Source organism: Epinephelus fuscoguttatus, linkage group LG13 (assembly GCF_011397635.1).
Source record: "Epinephelus fuscoguttatus linkage group LG13, E.fuscoguttatus.final_Chr_v1".
Classification (NCBI taxonomy): domain Eukaryota; kingdom Metazoa; phylum Chordata; class Actinopteri; order Perciformes; family Serranidae; genus Epinephelus; species Epinephelus fuscoguttatus.
In genome coordinates this window covers 21,749,369-21,767,852 of record NC_064764.1, presented here as the reverse complement: position 1 = coordinate 21,767,852, position 18,484 = coordinate 21,749,369, and the positions used below count along the sequence as shown (strand labels likewise).

The 18,484-nt window shown below is 41.9% G+C and overlaps 1 protein-coding gene across 3 annotated transcripts in view; it reads left to right on the top strand.

Moving 5' to 3' along the window:
- lrp2a (low density lipoprotein receptor-related protein 2a) overlaps window positions 1-18,484 on the top strand; it is a 56,296-nt gene continuing 37,812 nt past the window's right edge. For all 3 annotated transcript variants that reach the window (XR_007450713.1, XM_049593274.1, XM_049593272.1), the window contains exons 1-20: window positions 1-289; window positions 5,687-5,794; window positions 6,832-6,954; window positions 7,192-7,308; window positions 7,717-7,827; window positions 7,929-8,042; window positions 8,147-8,263; window positions 8,850-8,993; window positions 9,086-9,205; window positions 10,345-10,473; window positions 11,562-11,731; window positions 13,158-13,381; window positions 13,838-14,044; window positions 14,140-14,342; window positions 14,486-14,626; window positions 15,324-15,527; window positions 16,110-16,302; window positions 16,727-16,852; window positions 17,047-17,177; window positions 18,242-18,379. Coding sequence is in view for 2 of the 3 variants with exons in the window: in XM_049593274.1 (XP_049449231.1) it covers window positions 16-289; window positions 5,687-5,794; window positions 6,832-6,954; window positions 7,192-7,308; window positions 7,717-7,827; window positions 7,929-8,042; window positions 8,147-8,263; window positions 8,850-8,993; window positions 9,086-9,205; window positions 10,345-10,473; window positions 11,562-11,731; window positions 13,158-13,381; window positions 13,838-14,044; window positions 14,140-14,342; window positions 14,486-14,626; window positions 15,324-15,527; window positions 16,110-16,302; window positions 16,727-16,852; window positions 17,047-17,177; window positions 18,242-18,379 (3,094 nt within the window). In the remaining variant the exon portion in view is untranslated. The remainder of the gene's footprint in view (window positions 290-5,686; window positions 5,795-6,831; window positions 6,955-7,191; window positions 7,309-7,716; window positions 7,828-7,928; window positions 8,043-8,146; window positions 8,264-8,849; window positions 8,994-9,085; window positions 9,206-10,344; window positions 10,474-11,561; window positions 11,732-13,157; window positions 13,382-13,837; window positions 14,045-14,139; window positions 14,343-14,485; window positions 14,627-15,323; window positions 15,528-16,109; window positions 16,303-16,726; window positions 16,853-17,046; window positions 17,178-18,241; window positions 18,380-18,484) is intronic.

Sequence of the window (18,484 nt, the reverse complement as noted above, 5' to 3'; positions counted from 1 at the left end):
ACAAGTCGGACCTGCATGGCATTATGCAGATTCCAGGGCCAGAGGGATTTATCTGGAGGGCCGAGGCTGGCTTGGGGGAGCGGCTGTCCTGGCCTTTGTGCACGCCCCTTTTCATCAACTAGCGGGCCAAGAAAGACAGACAGAAGAAAGCAACAGCATCCCAGCCCCAGTCCCTACAGCTCCTCCATCTGCACAGCGGAGCTGGACGGACCAGCCAGAATGTGGAGAGCACTGCTACTTCAACTCTTCCTCGTCTTCTTATACTGTGTTAGATGGTGCCACTCTGACGGTAAGTAGTGTGATGGATTTTTTTTTTTTAATTTTACCTTAGATTTTTTCCTCCCGTGCACACAGGCTGTCAGTTGAGTGATTCATTGAGGACCTGCTGAGTTGTTGTGCTACTAGTGACTCACTGAGTGCACTTGTTGCTCATCAAAACAAACCCGTTACTGTGCAGGAAAATTGAGTTGTTGCTTTTTTATTTATTCATTTATAGGACACAACATCACAGTAGCAATCCAGTGAGTAAAAGTACATTTCCTAAGGGAATTAAAAAGGTAAAATCAACTAAACACATGGGAATATCCTCTGTTATAATGGATCTACACAGTCACCTCCAGTTATTTTGATGTGGCCACTAGGTAATGTTATTCTGGCTCTGGAGCTAAATGTTTTACCACATAGTATTACTTTAAAGGTTGAGCACAAAGCCTTCCTCAGACAGATTGGAAGTTCTCTTGAGGAACTTTTGCCTGAGCTTTACTGTTGCTAGGTAACAGAAAAGAGCATGTGACTTACAGACAATCTGTGAGGACTGAGAGCTACTGGTACAAATCTCATTGAGTGGAGCAGATTTTACGCTGCACACCACTAACTCAGACTTGATTCCAGTTCGAGGAAGCACTTTACTTTCTAATGTTAAGACAAGAGACGGACAAAATGCCCAGACGCAGCTCTTTATGCATGACAGTCTTGTGTTTGTCTCTTGTGTTTGTAGCCCAGCTAGATCCTACTTCTCAAATTGTAATCTGCTTTCTTTTTGCTCAACCCTTAGTATGTAAGCTCCTTAGTGTGAATCAAGCAACTAATTACACTGCAGCTGCTGCAGAATGGAACCATTTCTACCTAAGGGGCAGTTTGGAGTTAAGTAAAAACTGTACCAAGTGTAAGGCCATGGCTGCAGCTCTTTATTTATTTCTATTTAATATACAATATCCTGAACCTGTTTCCCTACAGGCTAACAGACACTCACAAAAACAGAAAAGGTGCACTGTCCCTGCCAGAGAGACAACCTAACAGTGTTGACAGTGAGGCTGTAGCATTTAAAATATTCTCTTGGCATTTCCTTTGAATTGCAGCAGTCGCAGCTCTTGTGGCTGACATTTGCAGATGACAACTGAGGTGAACAAAGTGGGCGATGACTTGACCGAAACCGTTGACTCTCAAAAGACTTTGTCAGCATGCTCACATTGATCATTAGCTTGGATTTGCTGTGATTAACAGTGATGTAGACTGTTTTAATAAAATCCAATGAGTCATTTAGCTTTACCCTGAATTACTATTTCATGTTGTATTCAGTATCAAATGCTTCCTGAAGGCTATCTAGTAGTGTGTGAATCTGACTTGATACTCAGGAAGATTAGTAATAGTTTATTTAAGCAGTTTTATTACGAGGGGGCAGGATACGTTCTGGCCTCTAATCTCCACAGAAATCCTTTAGTTTGATAGTTGTTTCTTCTGCGACCTTCTGTAATACATTATCCAGCCCATGTGTTTGATACTGCTGCCTAATGCTTACACTGGCATTAATGGCTAATGTGACAGTGTGAGGGGATTTCACGGTGCTGGTCTGTTAACCATCCTCTGCTGTTTTTGCTGCTCCAGACATGTTTTTTTCACTAAATTGAGTCATTATCCCCGTTAATCATTAGCCGGTGAAATCCTAACAACATATTGGAAGTGCACAGTAAGAGCTTTAATGGTGTTATTGATTAAGTTTTGATTTCACAACCAGAATAATGAAAACAGACATGCTTGTAATGTAATTGTATGGTAGTAGTAAGGTCAGGTGAAGTGCTAGGCTGTCTTGATTTGATCTCACCTGTTCTTAGTTTGACTCTGTAAATGACTGTAAAAATTTCCTCTGTTGTGTTCAAACTTTTCAAGGCACAGACTTGGCCTGCACGTGCACGTTAAACCTCACACATGCCGGCTTCTTTCCGGTGTAGGAGCCTAAATCCTTGTGCAACAGTTACACCGCGTTAGAAACAGGAACACAGTTGGCACAAATGGAGAGCAAATCCTTTCTTTTCCTGCAGCTCCCTCAGTCTAGGTTACAGACACCGAGGATGGAGTCTAGCCTCCAGTAAACTGTTGGTGAGCTGTGACTCACTGTACAGAGGAAAAATAAGTCGTCCACAGTGGCTGTCTCATTACGTTGTGACAACTTACTTTATGATTCTTTCCACTCATGCTTTTGTCAGGGCACGTACCAAAAATCATGTTGAGTATTCCTCACTTCTAACCAGACTAAGGCTTTATTCCACACTCTATTTATTCCTCCCTTTTGCTCCCATGCCACTGCCAAAGCCCCTTGGTTTTTCACCGTTTTGTGTGTAGCACTAAGAGCCAAAGTCACTTGTTTGGCAATTGACTGCATTCTGCTGCATTGATTTCCATATGAAATAGGCAGCAGCACTTCGCTCTGACAGCATGGATGGGTCCAGCGTTTCATGCTGCCAGCAGCCGTTTTCTCCACTTTTCTCCACACGCATTCAGTGAGTGCGGAGGGCTGCGCCAAAACAAGACGGTATTGATGAAAGCTTGAAGACATCTTTCAGGCACCCCATGTGACCAGAAAGATGTTTCAGTGGTAGTGGACAGGTGTTTTCTTAATGGGTGGCCATGAAAGGGCAGCTCATGTTACACTTTTGTGTTACCTTATCGCAGGAAGTAGCCCTTATTACTGTACTCTCCTTCCTGATGAGTACTTTTTTAGGGTGACACTTCCAGTTATGAGTTTGCATCCCTGCTGGCACCTCTTTTGTGCCATTGTAATTTCACAGTGGGGTTTAAGGCGTATGGGGGGCTTCATTCTAATGAAAATTCCTCTACTACTCTTCTTTGTTGGGCAATAGTAGGACGTCCTTATCTTCCTGCATGGATAGTGCGGTGCTCTCTCCTGCTGTGGGTTTAAGTTGCTAATTAGGAAAGACAAGGCTAGAGAGAAGGGAAAGGGAAAACATTAAATTACACGAAAACACTCAAACAAAAAGCTTATAGAAAACACTGATCATCAGACCCAGATTAAACATTCTTAAAGGAGTACTTCACCCACAAAATGACTATTTTTACAACAGTTGTGCTGTGTTACCTTGAATTCCTGGCGAGAACTTTGTTTTTCTCACATGCCTCTTTGGTAAACTCCAAACATATTCAGTCACTGATCGATCGGGGACCACGTTTAACAACGAAACTATATCAAAACATCCATTTACAATCTCTCACACAACTCGTGCAGTATAATCAGAGTCTCATTTATCCAGTCGAATGCTTAGTACTTCCCAGACTCATGCGTTTTTGCTAAAAAAAGCTTAGTATCGGAGTCTGGCTTTGAAGAGAACACAAGTTTTGCTTTCAGTTCAGTTTTAAATAGTAAGGTTTTAGTGTTTGGGAAGTACTGAGCATACAACTGGATAAATGAGACTCAGATTACACTGCACAAGTTGTGTCAAAGTTTGTGAACAGATGATTTGATATAGTTTTGTTGTTAAACGTGTTTCCTGATCAATCAATAAATCAGTATGTTTGCACTTTTTCATGAAAGCATCTGAGAAAAAGTGTTCTTGATGAATTCAAGGTAACGTTGCACGACTATTTGAGTTACGAATGGTCATTTTGTGGATGAAGTATCCCCTAATAGCAGATTTGCACCATTCACCCAGGCTTTTACCTTCTCCAATATTGATTGACGTAGTGAAATTGCGACTCTGTCAGGTTGAAGACGTAGAAATTTGAGGATTAAGGAAAAGTTACAAAGAAGACGTTCTTTTCAGAATGTAAGAAGAACCCTTGCACAAGATAGTGCCGTTGAAAGGTTCAGCTTCAGTGTATCTGTCACCTTTCCCAGAAGTAATACTGTCAGGAAACACTGGCTGCATTTTAAAGCCTCCAGCCTCCAATTTCTCCCTGGCATACGTGGTTTAAAGTTATAAACCTACAGTAGGTCTGAATGTATGGCAGCTATACACATCTTGAACTTTTCCAAAGCAGATTTTGAAAGCATTTTTTCATTCATTTAATTTGCAGATTTTAAAAAATACTTTATTGTTATGTATTTGTTCAGTTTAATAACACAATTTTATTTCTGTTTTCTGAATCTACGTATTGCAATTTTGCTAAATAGAGTGCATCTCCTAGCAGTTGTTTCACTGTATGCGAACCATGCTGCAATGCTACAGATGATGCTGAAACGTCTGGGGTCACTGCCTTGCAACAAAGGCTCCCATTGAGCAGATTGTAAGCAATTTTATCATTAGTAAACTGAGCAAGGTTTGCCCCCTGGGTTGCTGCTGAAGGAGTTAAATATGCAGCTTGTTTAGTTGGGTTGGTCATAAAGATGTTTGGTGTTTTACTGCCTGAATAATTTGAAACAAGATTTCTTGATTGGAACATATGCAAGGCTTTTAGTGCAGAGGCACGGGCAGTGACCCCACAACTGTTGTGGAAGTGATCCGTCTTTACAAGAGAACATTACATTAAGGGGATGATAAACATCTGCCTCTAAATACAATAAACCCTTCTTACTCACATAGCATTTGTCAAGCCAGTAGGCTGCAGACTTGTAGGGAATGAATATTTTTTGTCACATCATGTATCTACAGTTCCTTATAACTAGTAACTCAAAGCCATTATAGTGAAATTGAAAAGCTAAAACCCAATATTTTGCAAGCAGAGGAAACTATTTGATTAAGAAGGAAGAGTGTTTCCAAAACGCTGGATAAGACAGGACAGAGATAGACCACCAACCCCAAGCGAGCACCACCAATCACCACCTCGCAACTCTCCTCATGAAGAATTTGGGTTGAAATGGTTGCGGTACCACCCAGTACCACTATTTATTCCAATTACGTTTCAGACAGGAACAGCATGCACCATAAATCAGGCTGTCAGAGAGACAATCAGAATTGCACATTCCTATTTGGACGGGTCTGATGGAGTGCTCTGCCACTGAACTATGCTGCCTGAATCAATCTCTCCTGGAAAACGTCAGGGAAGGTAGAGTGGTGGTACCTTATCTCTACAGATGCCACTCAGTGAGAACATCAAAAGGAGGCTCGGGATGAGAGCGATGAAGATTGTGTAACTGTCGGGGGGGCGGATGGCTGGCACGCTTGTCTCCAAGGCTTGTCAATGCTGTTAACAACATGTTTCATCAGTGGAAGGCATCCCTACCCCCTTACACCATGTGTTTGTTCAATATAAAGTATTTAAAATTGTAGCAGTTATCCTTTTTGTGACCAGAATGACAAGTTATGGACATAATTAAATAATAATAAAACAAAAATGTAATCAACAAAAATTAAGAAAAAACATTGATGAATAACTGTGGATAAAAGTTCTAATAGCATGTGAGAACAAGCTTGAAATCAAACACTTAATTATGTCAAATTTGAATTGTGTTTAGGGTGTGAGTTGGGGCAGTTCCGCTGTGGGACAGGACGATGTATACCAGGTGACTGGCGCTGTGACGGCACATCAGATTGCGTGGATGACTCTGATGAACACGACTGCCGTGAGTTACTCATTATATCACACTTTAAGCCAACATGGCACCTGAGAGGGTTCGGATATTAAGTGAAATGCTTGTTGTATGCATCATTCCAACCTGAATTACAGCAGTGGTGGAAGAAAAGTTTTAAAATTTTTAAATCCAGAAGTATTAACAGCAAAATATAACTTAAGTATTGAAAGCAAAAGTACTCCTCTGTAGTTTAATCTATATTATTGAGTCCTGTACATTTAAGAAGTCAATTTTATGTTTTGTAAGTACAATCTTAGATAAACATTTCACCCTAAAATCAAAAATACATATTTTTCCTCTTACCTGTAGTGCTTTTCATCAATCTAGATTGTTTTGGTGTGAGTTGATGAGCACTGAAGATATAAGGTGTAGAGTTGTCTGCCTTTTCTCGAATATAATGGAACTAGATGGCACGCTACTTGTTAAAAAAAACCAACAGCAATGTCTTTTTCCAGAAAACATGACCCACTTACTCAAGGTGATCCACAGACCTTGTTGTGAGCAGATTCATGTGTGAACTATCTTCTTTCTACTGAATTACACCCGTCAAGTGAATTACACCGGCAGAAGGAGGCGTGCATGCTAGCTCACCCAGCACCACTGAGCTAGCTAATGTTGCAGCTCAGCCAAGAAGGACGCCATTACTGTTTCACACGTGCTGTCAGGGGCATGAGCTTCTCTTGCATGTGTAGATGCATGCTTTCGTTTGCGCGGTGATACAGTTGGCAGGCGTTGTTTAATAGTCATTGTTTCTAGAAAGAGACATTGCTGTTGAGTGTCTCAAATGTATTTCTTTAGTACTTTGAGTACCACAAGCCGAGTGTCATCGAGTTCGAGTATACTGGAGAGGAGTCAAACATCTCTATGGCTGACTCACAGCTCAAAGCAAAACAATCAAGAGTCATAAATAGTGCTGCTCAAAATTGTACTAAACTACTGTACTTGAGCAAATGCACATAGTAGCTTTCCATTACTGGAATACAGTCAATTGTTATAAGTAGTGAAATGCTTTGTGTGTATTCCCACAGCTCAGGTAACATGTGATGACAGTCACTTCCAGTGTTTAAGTGATGGCGAGTGTATCCCCGATGTGTGGGTGTGTGATGATGAGGAGGACTGTGAGGATGGCTCAGATGAGAGGCAACACTGCCGTGAGTACATTTTACATTATCAGCAATTCTTCAGGAACTTAAACATGTTTTGTAGAAAATATACTAAGTTAATATTCCAAATGTATTTTGAACAATAAGATCTTTAAGTCTATGTAAATTAAGGAATTCAATGCCTTTTCAGTACCTTTATCCACAGCATAAGAAGATCATTTTAAGTGCATATAAGAGCTACGTACATAAAACCTGTCTATATGCTGCTCTCCAATCTGTCCCCAGCTGGAAGGACGTGCACCAGTGGCCAGTTCAGCTGTAGTAATGGGGCATGTATCCCAGGAGAATACCGATGTGATCGTCTGGCCGACTGCTCCGATGGGTCTGATGAGAGAGACTGCCGTAAGTCTTCTCCCGGGTGGTTTCCCTTTTTTTGTATCTCAGGCTCCTGTGGCATTTTAATCAATTTGTTAAGATTAAGAGGCTCGCTGACTGACAGAATGGGCCACAATATGCTTCTTGTTGTCAGAGGTTGATTGCAGATTCCTTGGTGGATTAGTCAAGCTGAAGTTCAGCTGCTATGCTATTATTGTGCCGACATGGTAGACTCACAGCGCTACACACTGTGGTAATCTCACAATTGCATAAAGAATGCTGTGGCGGCTGCTGTTGTTATGGTGGTGGCGTTGAATTTTCATCTCTTATCCTTCCCATTCGCTGAGCTTTTCACAGTCTAAAAGCTAAAAGGAACTCAGTTGTCAGGCTGATTTGAATGCATAGCTTTGCCCTGATGATGATTTAATCTTTCAGATTACCCAGAGTGCACACAGCTGAGGTGTGCTAATGGGGCCTGCTACAACCGCACCCAGAGATGTGACCAGATACTTGACTGCCGTGATGGCTCTGATGAGGCCAACTGCAGTAAGAAGCCAGTCAATTTTAACGATTATCAGCTCACGTAGAAGCCATTGTTAGAAAAACATCTCATCATCACCGTTTTTTCTCTGTTGTGTTTTCTTTAGCACAGCACTGCAACACGGGCCTGTTCCCGTGTCATAATGGGGTGTGTGTTCCTCAACGCTACGTGTGTGACCATGATGATGACTGTGGAGACCGAAGTGATGAGCTAAACTGCAGTAATTAGCCTCTTCTCTCTTAATCAAACCACATGACTCGCATCCTCTCCCAGATAGATTTACTTGTAACTCTCTGATCTTTTCTGTGTTCACTTCACTTGCAGCATATCCTACATGTAAAGGGAACTACTTCACCTGCCCCAGTGGCCGTTGCATCCACCAAGTCTGGGTCTGTGATGGAGAGGATGACTGTGAGGACAATGCAGACGAAAAAGGCTGTGGTATGGATACAACAGTTGAAAACAAGCTGACAAGAATCTTGTTCATTTTTTTTTTTTTTTTTGCTGTAAGGACCAGCAATGTAAAACATTTGGCTGGTTAAGCAACATTAGAATGGGTAGCAACTCAAGCTCTCTGTGCAAACCTGATTCATCTCCAGTCTCCATGGTTTGTCCGGGCTAGCAAGACGCTATGCCTGTGCTCCTTTAAGTGTGTTATTCAAATGCCTCTTTGTGGCACAAGATCACGCAGCCCCCCAAAGGGCTTTAGAATTCCTCCACACGGCTGTGAAGAGTGTGTGTTTTTAGAGGATGGGCTGCAGAAGCCCTCTGAGCCCCCATGTGACCCCCTCAAAGCTCCACTCCCCTGCATCGATTTAAAGTGACAGTAATTTCCCTGACAATAAAGTCCTAGTCACAATTTTCTTAAGATCAGCGACACATTCTTGTGGAGATAAGGCTGCCTGTACCTTATACACTAAATATGTTTTAATTCCCAAGAGGCAAATTTCAGGAAATCTCTCCCTGTTTACTGATTTTGTTTTCCCTTTTCTAAGCCTGCACACAGACGAATTTGTTTTGTCTGCAGATAATGTAGCGCGGGAGTGTTACCCAGGAGAATGGCCGTGTCCTTCCTCTGGCCTGTGTATCCCCATGGATCAGCTGTGTGATGGGACGGCTCACTGTCCGGAGGGAGAGGATGAAACTAACACTACTGCTGGGCGCAACTGCAGTTAGTACCAACACAACAAGGGACATTTTATATCACAGAAACTGTGCTACTGAAATATATTCATTCACTAATGTGGTTTCTGTATTGGTCAGGTATTTGGAGATGTGCCTCGCTGAGCTGTGAGCATCGTTGTCGTGCTTCCCCTGATGGTGGGACCTGTTCTTGCCCTTCTGGATACATTGTCAGCAGCAACAATAGTCGCTCATGTATAGGTATGTAGCCTTTATTGAATTTACATTACCTTTGCTCATGATTGAGATTCTCTCTTGTAATCAGTCAATCCCTCCAAGATTTCGCAGGCCTTTTTGCAGTTGAATTGTGGGGGCAGATGAAATTTGCAAAAAATGTTTGCTTTTTTTGTGTAATTTATTAAAATAAAAGGCAGTGTGCTCAAGTGAGAATAAACTTGCACTGTTCTTGGTATTTTAAGTAGCCTCACCAGAAAGGCTGGTGGATGCTGTGTGCAACAGCCACAGTCATGGTGATTTGATGTTTCTGTTGCTGTCACATTTTAGCCACTCTCTGGGTTTATTTTGCAGTAGTTAGTGTTTGTGCTCCACCGAAATTTTCTGCCTTGCACTGTCTTTAGCAGTAATTTTTGTTGGTGCTGTCAATGTGAGATGTTGATGTCAAACCAATTCGTGTCTTCATAATCAGAAACAAGAAAGGGGGTATGGTGACTCATGGGAAACTAGGATGAGAGGTCAAATATATGAAAAAGTAAAGGTGATTGGACAGAATTGCAAGGTTGCGCAGAATTCACACAGGATTGGTTGAATTTGCATCAGTTGTCGTGGTGGCATTCTGGAGGGACTATTAAGATTGGATATCCAGTACTTATTCATGTATTAGAAAGTTCCTACTTTGGCTCAGTAAATGAGATAAGCAGTAGCTAGTGCTTAAAACTTCTCAGCGCTATTCACTGGAAACCTTTTTGTGTTTTTTTTTTTTTTGTGTGTGTGTGTGGTTTGAGTTTCCTCACTAAGTTCGGAACAAGTGAGATACTCAATCACAGGATATCAGAAGTGCACACAAAAAAAGCTTTACTGAAATAAGACTCATGTGTGTGACACTCAATTCTCATTCTGGCCCGGGCCTAATCAAATCAAATCAGGTTTGCAAGATCTAGAGATGCACATAAAGTTTGCTGTTTTTGTTTGGACTCAGAAGTACAGAGCACAAACTCTTGAATAAAAAAAAATGAGGTGAAAGGATATGAAAGTTTTGTTGGTTCACACCTCAATAGAGTTTTACGTTGTTGTCTCAAAATGAGATAAAAGTGAGTTTCGACTCAAGCAAAACAAACCAGTCTTTAATCCTCATCTGCTATGATTTTGATTTCTTGCTGAAGACTTTGACGACTGTTCAATGTGGGGCGTGTGTGACCAGCTGTGTGAGGACCGCATAGGCTCCCATCGCTGCAGCTGTCGAGAGGGCTACGTTCTGGAGCAGCACAGATACTGCAGAGCTGACGCCTCAAGTGAGTGCAGTTTTTTATCTTTTCTATACATTCTCTCACATACAGTATGCTCACATTTTGGATGTGTGAGTGTGTGTGAATGATCCGTCTAAATGAGGTCCCATTAGCATAGCCCCCTTTCCTGTTTGCCAACCACTGTGGCGGCTTTACTGAGCGTCTGCACTTCTTTCTGGTTCATTGTTGCGTACTGAATGTTGTTTTAGCTAGTCTCTTGGCTTTGTGGAACATAGAAAGAGTGTTGACTAAGAGGCTGACCTCTCTGCCTTTAGCTTTACTGAAAAGAGTGTGTAATGATAGTGGCTAGAAAGTACTTTACCTTCATTAGTCTGAGTCAGGGATCTGAGTGATGTGCTACATTCTGTAAATTTCCACTGATATTTTAGTGAAGCATGGGTACTACAAAATAGAGTTCTGCTTAAAGAGACACTTCACCCTAAAATCAAAAATGCATTTTTTCCTCTTACCTGTAGTGCTATTTATCAGTCTAGCTTGTTCTGGTGCGAGTTGCAGAGTGTTGGAGATATCTACTGTAGAGATTTCTTTCTTCTCTTGAATATAATGGAACTAGATGGTACTCTGCTTATGGAGCTCAAAGCACCAAAAAATGCATATAAAAAACTTAACAGCAATGTCTCTTTTCAGAAATCATGACCAGGTTACTCAAGATAATCCACAGACCTTGTTGTGAGCAGTTTAATGCTGGAACTATTTTGTTTTTTGTTTCTACCGACCTACACCCACTAACCAAATCACTGCACAGAAGGAAGCGTGCATCTTCTCATAGATAAGAGGCACGTGCTCGTGATACTGTGAGATGTAAACTTCAATGGCGTCCTTCTCGGCTGTTGTGTAATGCTAGCTTGCAGGCAGAAGGCAGACATCTCTATGGCCGATATTTCCAACATTCGGCAACTCACACCAAAACAATCTTGACTGATAAATTGCACTATAGGTAAGAGGAAAAATACATGATTTCAATTTGGGGGGAACTGTCCCTTTATCACAAATTAGGCTCTGGTTCTAATCGAAAATTGTCAAATTACTTATTTATATTGTGTTTTATACCTTGTGTTTTGTCTCCGCTGCAGCTGGAGTCCCTTCCTTGCTATTTTCTAATGGCAGAGACCTGCTAATAGGTGACATCCATGGCAGCAGTCTACGCACTTTGGTTTATTCACAGAACAGAGGGGTTGCAGTGGGAGTGGACTTCCATTATAATCTCCGTAGGATCTTCTGGACTGATACCATTCAGAATAAGGTATTTTTTAATCCAGTTTACCTTGATGAAATGCTGTTATGCCTTGGCATCAGTTTATGGGAGTAGAGAAGTTTCTTGTAGAGGAAATGCTTGAATTAGACTGGAGCTGTCCAGGATGAAATTCTTTTAGTTATCCTGTAAAATATCAGCAATGTTGATACCATAATAATGGGATAGCTGTTGGCTCCTTTGCAGCTGGGTCATAATGAAGGGAAGTAGATGTGGAATGGAATCCAAATGGCCTAAACTTGAAACCTGTCTGATAGGCTGGTATGATGTCCACATACCAAGGTGCAATTTTTGTAACTCGACCTTGTTCGAAGTAATCATGCAGTATTTGTTTTCAATGGCACTGTTCATCTATATGCATTCTTTGGCCAGCTAAAAAGTCTTTGTTCAGCCTATTTTTTGGCTCCCCAATGGTTTGAACTGCAGCCACTGGGCTGAAAGGCCTGGACACATCTCTGACTGGGCATCTGTGTATATCAGCCACCTCCATGGCAGTGTGTCAGATTAAATGTAGGGAAAGCACAAACAGGGCATGTGAATGCAACCAGAAAGGTTAAACTGTCAGGCTATTTCCACATCTTCAGTTTCTCTTTAAACAGGTCAGTTGAAAATCCTGCCTTTTAGACGTCTGGATCTTGTTTCAAAAGAAGCAGAGCTGCTAAGAGCAGTGCCTCCCCAACCAGCTGCATGGTGCCAAGGCTTCCAGTTTGAGAAACTTGTGCCATCATAGTATCAGTTTAGTAGCAGGTTTAGAAAACCACTTCAAAGGATTCACAGAAATGTAACAAGACAAAATCATCAGACAAGCGAAGAAATTATCTCTCTCCGCCTTTTTTTAGTTCCTGAAATTTGTTTCTCAACAACAGAGGCAACTCAACAAAACAGCTTACAGTAATTGCAAAGAACTGACATTGATACTCTTTGGTAACAAGGGATAGCTACCAATTGCTACTGGGCATAACAAAAGCACTATCCTCTTCCTGTTTTGGTTGCACAATGGTTGATGAACTTTCCGTCCTCCGTAAATGGAGCCTTCATTTTTCTGGGAGATTGCATCAGGTGGCTAACAGAACTGAATCATGAAAGCAAGGCTTATAGAGAACCAATTTAAACCCCAATGGTGTCATTATTTTAAAGCCATTACATCCTGCAATAAACATTTACTTCATAATGATAAGTTAAAGCAAACAAGTTGTCTATTTCCTATTTAAGAAGGGATCTCTTTGTGGCTAGTATGAACATGGGATTATTTACATTGACCAATAGCACTTGCAATGCACTTACGTGCTTGTCAGTACTGTATTAAAAGACACTTGAAAAAATGTGAACTTATCTTTTAATATCTTCCCTTTATTTCTTGAAGCAGTGACCACCTCAGAGCTAATTTCCTGACAACAATGGCGTCTTTTGTGTACAGGTGTTTTCTGTGGATATGGACGGTTCCAATATGCAGGTGGTTTTAAATGTATCAGTTGACTACCCTGAGAACTTGGCGGTGGATTGGGTGAACAATAAACTGTATGTGGTGGAGGCCAGCGTCAACAGGATTGACATGGTGGACTTTGATGGAAGTAACCGGGTCACACTCATCACTGAAAACCTCGGAAACCCTAGAGGGCTGGCGGTGGACCCCACTGTCGGGTAAGCACATCTCCAAGTTTCCATCCATTCATCCATCCACGCATTCCCAAACCCCACCTACAGTATCTGTCGTGCTCCATTGGCATGGAATAATGGGGGGTGTTGTGTGAGATTAGCAGATTGCCCTGGGTGGATTAGTGAGGAGCAATGTAAGTTATGACCCTCATTGTAATCCAATAGTGTAGTTCAAGGGGGGAGTAGAGCCAGGTGGCTGCAGAGAAATTGCTTATCGGAAATTAATGTACAGCTCTTTGGTGAAATACACAGCCACCCACCTGGAGACATAATGTGATGCTGTGGATGCTAGACTTAATTAACAAGAGGAAGTCACAAGTTTTTTTTTTCTGAAGGGAAGATATGTTATGGCATTTCTGTGGTCCCATACATAGCAGTCCCCATGTAATGATCCTGTCCCAGAGAAAACTGCCAGATTAAACATTTAACCTCCTTTCACAGGTATATGTTCTTCTCAGATTGGGAGGCGGTGAATGGACAACCAGGCCTGGAGCGAGCCTTCATGGATGGCACTAACCGTTATGGGATCATTGGGAGTAAACTTGGCTGGCCAGCTGGTATCACACTGGACATCGAAGCCAAGCGCATCTACTGGGTTGACAGTCGCTATGACTACATTGAAACTGCAACATATGATGGCCTTCATAGGTAAATATGTTGTGTTATTCCTCAAAAATAATACAGTGTTTCAGTAGAAAGGTCCATGCATTTATATTCTAATAAATTAACTTTTTTTCCAATAGAAAAACAGTGGCTCATGGAGGTACTGTTATCCCACACCCATTTGGCATCAGCCTGTTTGAGCACAATGTCTATTTCACTGACTGGACCAGGATGGCTGTGATGAAAGCCAACAAGTTCAGTGAAAGCAGTCCTCAAGTTGTTTACAGTACATCTCAGACTCCACATGGAGTAGCAGTGATACATCAGCTGAAACAGCCATATGGTGAGTCACTCAGTGAGACGAGATTTTCTGCCATGTAACTGCTAGTTTTTCTAAAGTAAGAATCATAAATAACCGTGGTTAAAGACCATTTGAATCTGTAATTAATAACTTTGCCAGTTTGATTTTTTTGTTTTTCCCTTCAGTGCCTAACCCTTGTAGTGCAAACAGAGGTGGATGTGAGCAGATCTGTGTTTTGAGTCACAAGAGTGACAATGGAGGATTGGGTTACCGCTGCAAATGTAGCATGGGCTACGACCTACATGCTGATGGCAAGCGATGTTTTGGTAAGAGAACATTTGTCTTATAACTGAAGTGATTTGTTTCTTTAAGAGATCTCATTATGTTTCATTTTAAGTGTTAAGTTATACTTAATAAGATAGCTCACCCCCAAATAAAAAATACATATTTTCCTCTTACCTGTAGTGCTATTTATCAGTCTAGATTGTTTTGGTGTGAGGGGCAGAGTGTTGGAGATATCGGGCGTAGAGATGTCTGCCTTCTTTTCAATATAATGGAACTAGATGTCACTTGGCTTGTGGTGCTCAAAGTGCCAAAAAAATACATCAAAACATTACGTACACACGTACCTTAAAAAATCCAGGCCTTGTTGTTAGCGGTTTCATGCAGGAACTACTTACTTTCTACCAAACTATGCCCGCCAACCGTGTCATCGTACAGAAGGAAGCGTGCATCTACTGCTCACTTAGCACCACTGTATTAGCTGAGGCCAAGGAGGACAGCATTAATGTTTGTGTTAATTAATGTAATATTTTCACATATATATTTTTGATTTTAGTGTGTACTGTCCCTTTAACACCCAAAGAATGTAATGACTCACCTCAAACTCACCTGTACAGCAGCCCACAGTGGTTTCATCTTGTTTACCCCTATCTTTTGTGCTATGATGTTTTTGTGTGGCTGATAATCTTTGGTTTTAATAACAAAATTGTTTCATATTGTCTTCTGATTTCTTATCTCCAGCTGTGAGGCAGTTTCTGCTGTTTTCCAGCCAGCTGGCTGTGAGAGGAATCCCCTTTAACCTCTCCTCTCAGGAGGACATCATCCTGCCCGTCACAGGATCACCTTCCTACTTTGTTGGGGTGGATTTTAGTGCTGAAGATGATGCCATCTTCTTCTCAGACACAGCCAAAGATATTATCTATAAACAAAAAGTGGATGGAACTGGTGAGCATCTTGTTGGCTGCTCTAGTTGAGTTGTTCAAAACATGCTGTTTGCATTCACAGTATAATAATAGTGTAGTAGTAAAAAAATAGTGTAGGATGAGAAACAGCAGCTAACATGTTTCCAGTGTTTTCCTCACAGAGAGCTTTACCATGTGATTCAAACAGGCTTATACAGGGAGTTAAGGGAGTGCCTGACGGGGCCGACTGGTACTATGGGGGAGGGAGTGGACAGACGTTTGGATAGTGGAAAATGGATCATATAATCAACTTACATCTCTAACTAATGACCTGAAAATAAGTAAGACAGACTAATCAAAAATGCTTTACCGAGCAGGTTTGATATTTAGTTTCAGAATTATCACCTAAGCTGTGGGAAGTAGTCTCGAATGTCCACGAACAGTCACACCCCACACATGAAAAGAAACACCACTGCTCTGATCACTGGTGTTGTTTTTGGAGCTGCTCTAGTTTTCTCTGTCCGGTCCACATGGGGAAAAATGCAAGCTGACAGCCTATTTATTTAAATGTGTTCCTCTTTCATCTCTGTGTTAAACGGTGGTCTGACTGCTTTGATCTGCACAGGCAGGGAGGTGCTGGCAGCCAATAGAGTGGATGGAGTGGAGGACCTGGCTTACGACTGGATTTCAAAAAACCTCTACTGGACCGACCCGCGATACAGGAGCATATCTGTCATGAAGCTGGCTGATAAGTCCAGGAGAGCCATCATACGTAATCTCAACAACCCAAGGGCCATCGTGGTGCATCCTCCCGTTGGGTAAATTAATATAACACCAGAGACTATAAAAAACACTTTGAAGTTTTGTAGGGATTTAGCAGGATTCAGACTACAGATAGGAATAAGGAAGGTTCTGAAAAACCAGCCGTGTTTATCTGGTAAAAGTCCGCAAATTAAGCCCTCCTCTCGATAAAAGGGATCCTTATTTACAACATGCTGTTGTTTCCAATATCCTCAAAGTCATAAGGCCTCCAGATCAGATTAGTTCAGTGTGAAGGGCAGTATTGTAGCAGACACTAAGAAGTTGGCTTAAACAGAAAGGCTCTATAATGTGGAAGTGTCCAAAATAAATTCCAAGTGAATAGGGTTTCGTCATCCAGGTACTGTAGGTGTTTCCAACTATTCAATTCATTTTTGAATAAAATATGACATTGATGCTTGGTGTTTTATTTTCTTTGGACAGGTATATTTTTTGGACTGACTGGTACAGGCCAGCGAAGATTATGAGGGCTTGGGGTGACGGGTCACATGCCCTGTCTATTGTAAACACTACTCTTGGCTGGCCAAATGGCCTAGCTATTGACTGGAGGTGAGTCAAACATCATATGGCCATGTAGCCATGTAAAGTTACGCTATAAAGTTACGTTGTAAAGTCTTACAATTCACCATTTTACCTGATTTCCTAAGATTGATGTGATTTTCTTGCTTTACCCATAAATTATGGTTTACAATAGCATTGTGACCCATTTTAAACTCTCCCTCTCTGCTTTGATTTCCACTCAGCTCAATGCGTCTGTATTGGGTGGATGCCTTCTTTGACAAAATCGAGCACAGCAATTTTGATGGACAGAACAGGGTTACCTTGGACCGCATCACCCAGATCTCCCATCCATTTGGGCTTACCATTTTTGAAGGTAATAAGTCCTGGCATAAACAACACGTTGCCTATAAAGTTCTAGGAGAGGATCATATATGTAATATCAATAAAGACAGGGTTAAAGCTAAATCATAAGAAAAAGAGTTTGAAAATATGGCCTTCTCCTGAAGCACCCCTCCCCCCAACTAAGCTTCTCCCACCAGAGGACAACAGGCACATGCATGCACTTCATACAGTGACCAAGTCTTTCCCATACATTGATGTGTTTAATCTGATGTTATTGCACAGCTACACACAGCTCATTCAGTCAGCCCCTCCTTACTTTCTCTGTCTCCCTGTCTATCAGACCACAAATGAGACAAGAATTAGCTAGCTACCACTCCGTGGTCCCTCTGCCTCCAACCTGCAACTGTGGACCAGGAGAAAAGTGAGCACTAGCTTGGGGGACGGAGCCCTGGTCGGCTGCTGTAGCAGTTAGAATTTGGCCAGCCCAAGCCCCCCAGCACCAGGTGTCACAACGGGCGGGTGGGCAGCAGCAGCGCCGGGTCTAATCTGTGTAATGGCAGCAACAGAAAGTTGGCTGATTCAACAAGAGTCCATCTTAGGAGCTGTTTCCTGCTCTACCCCTGGTGAGGTAGTCTGTAGCAGCGGGCAGTGAGGCGGAGGACACATTGTGATTCAAGGCTCTAGCTAATGTTAGTACATGACTGTGAACATAAAGCCACAGCCATGAACCTTGGCTTCAGCTTTGGCCGAAGGGATGTACACTCGCATCTACATTTGTAAAATACGCCTTCTCTCTGAAGTGACCTGTGATTGGACATAGTCCTGTGATGGGCTAGATTTTTTAAAGCCTGAAAACAGGAGCAGAAGTGTAATTAACTTTAGGTTTATTTGAATTACAATATGCTCAACATTTATTATGGGATTTTTGCCCATGGATGCCAAAATCAAACTACCTACCTTGGCTTTAATTTCACTGGCACTGACTTTAACCTCTTGCTTTAGTGATGGTCATGTCAATAGAGAAATTACTGTAACTAGGAGGTGGTGAAAGATAAACTAACAGACGTTTTGCTCTTTTGCTCCCATCCCTTGAAGGCTATGCATATTTCACTGACTGGCGCTTGGGTGGCATTGTACGTGTGCGCAAGACTGACGGTGGGGAGATGGTCATTATCAGAAGAGGAATCAGCCACATCATGCATGTCAAGTCTTTCAACTCCAACTCTCAGATTGGTCAGTAGCTTTATTCACTGCTCCTCTCACTTCTCTATTCATGCATTGCTGAGGCTCACACTTGTCAATCATATTGCTGGTAATTACGTTCCACTCTCCCTCTCA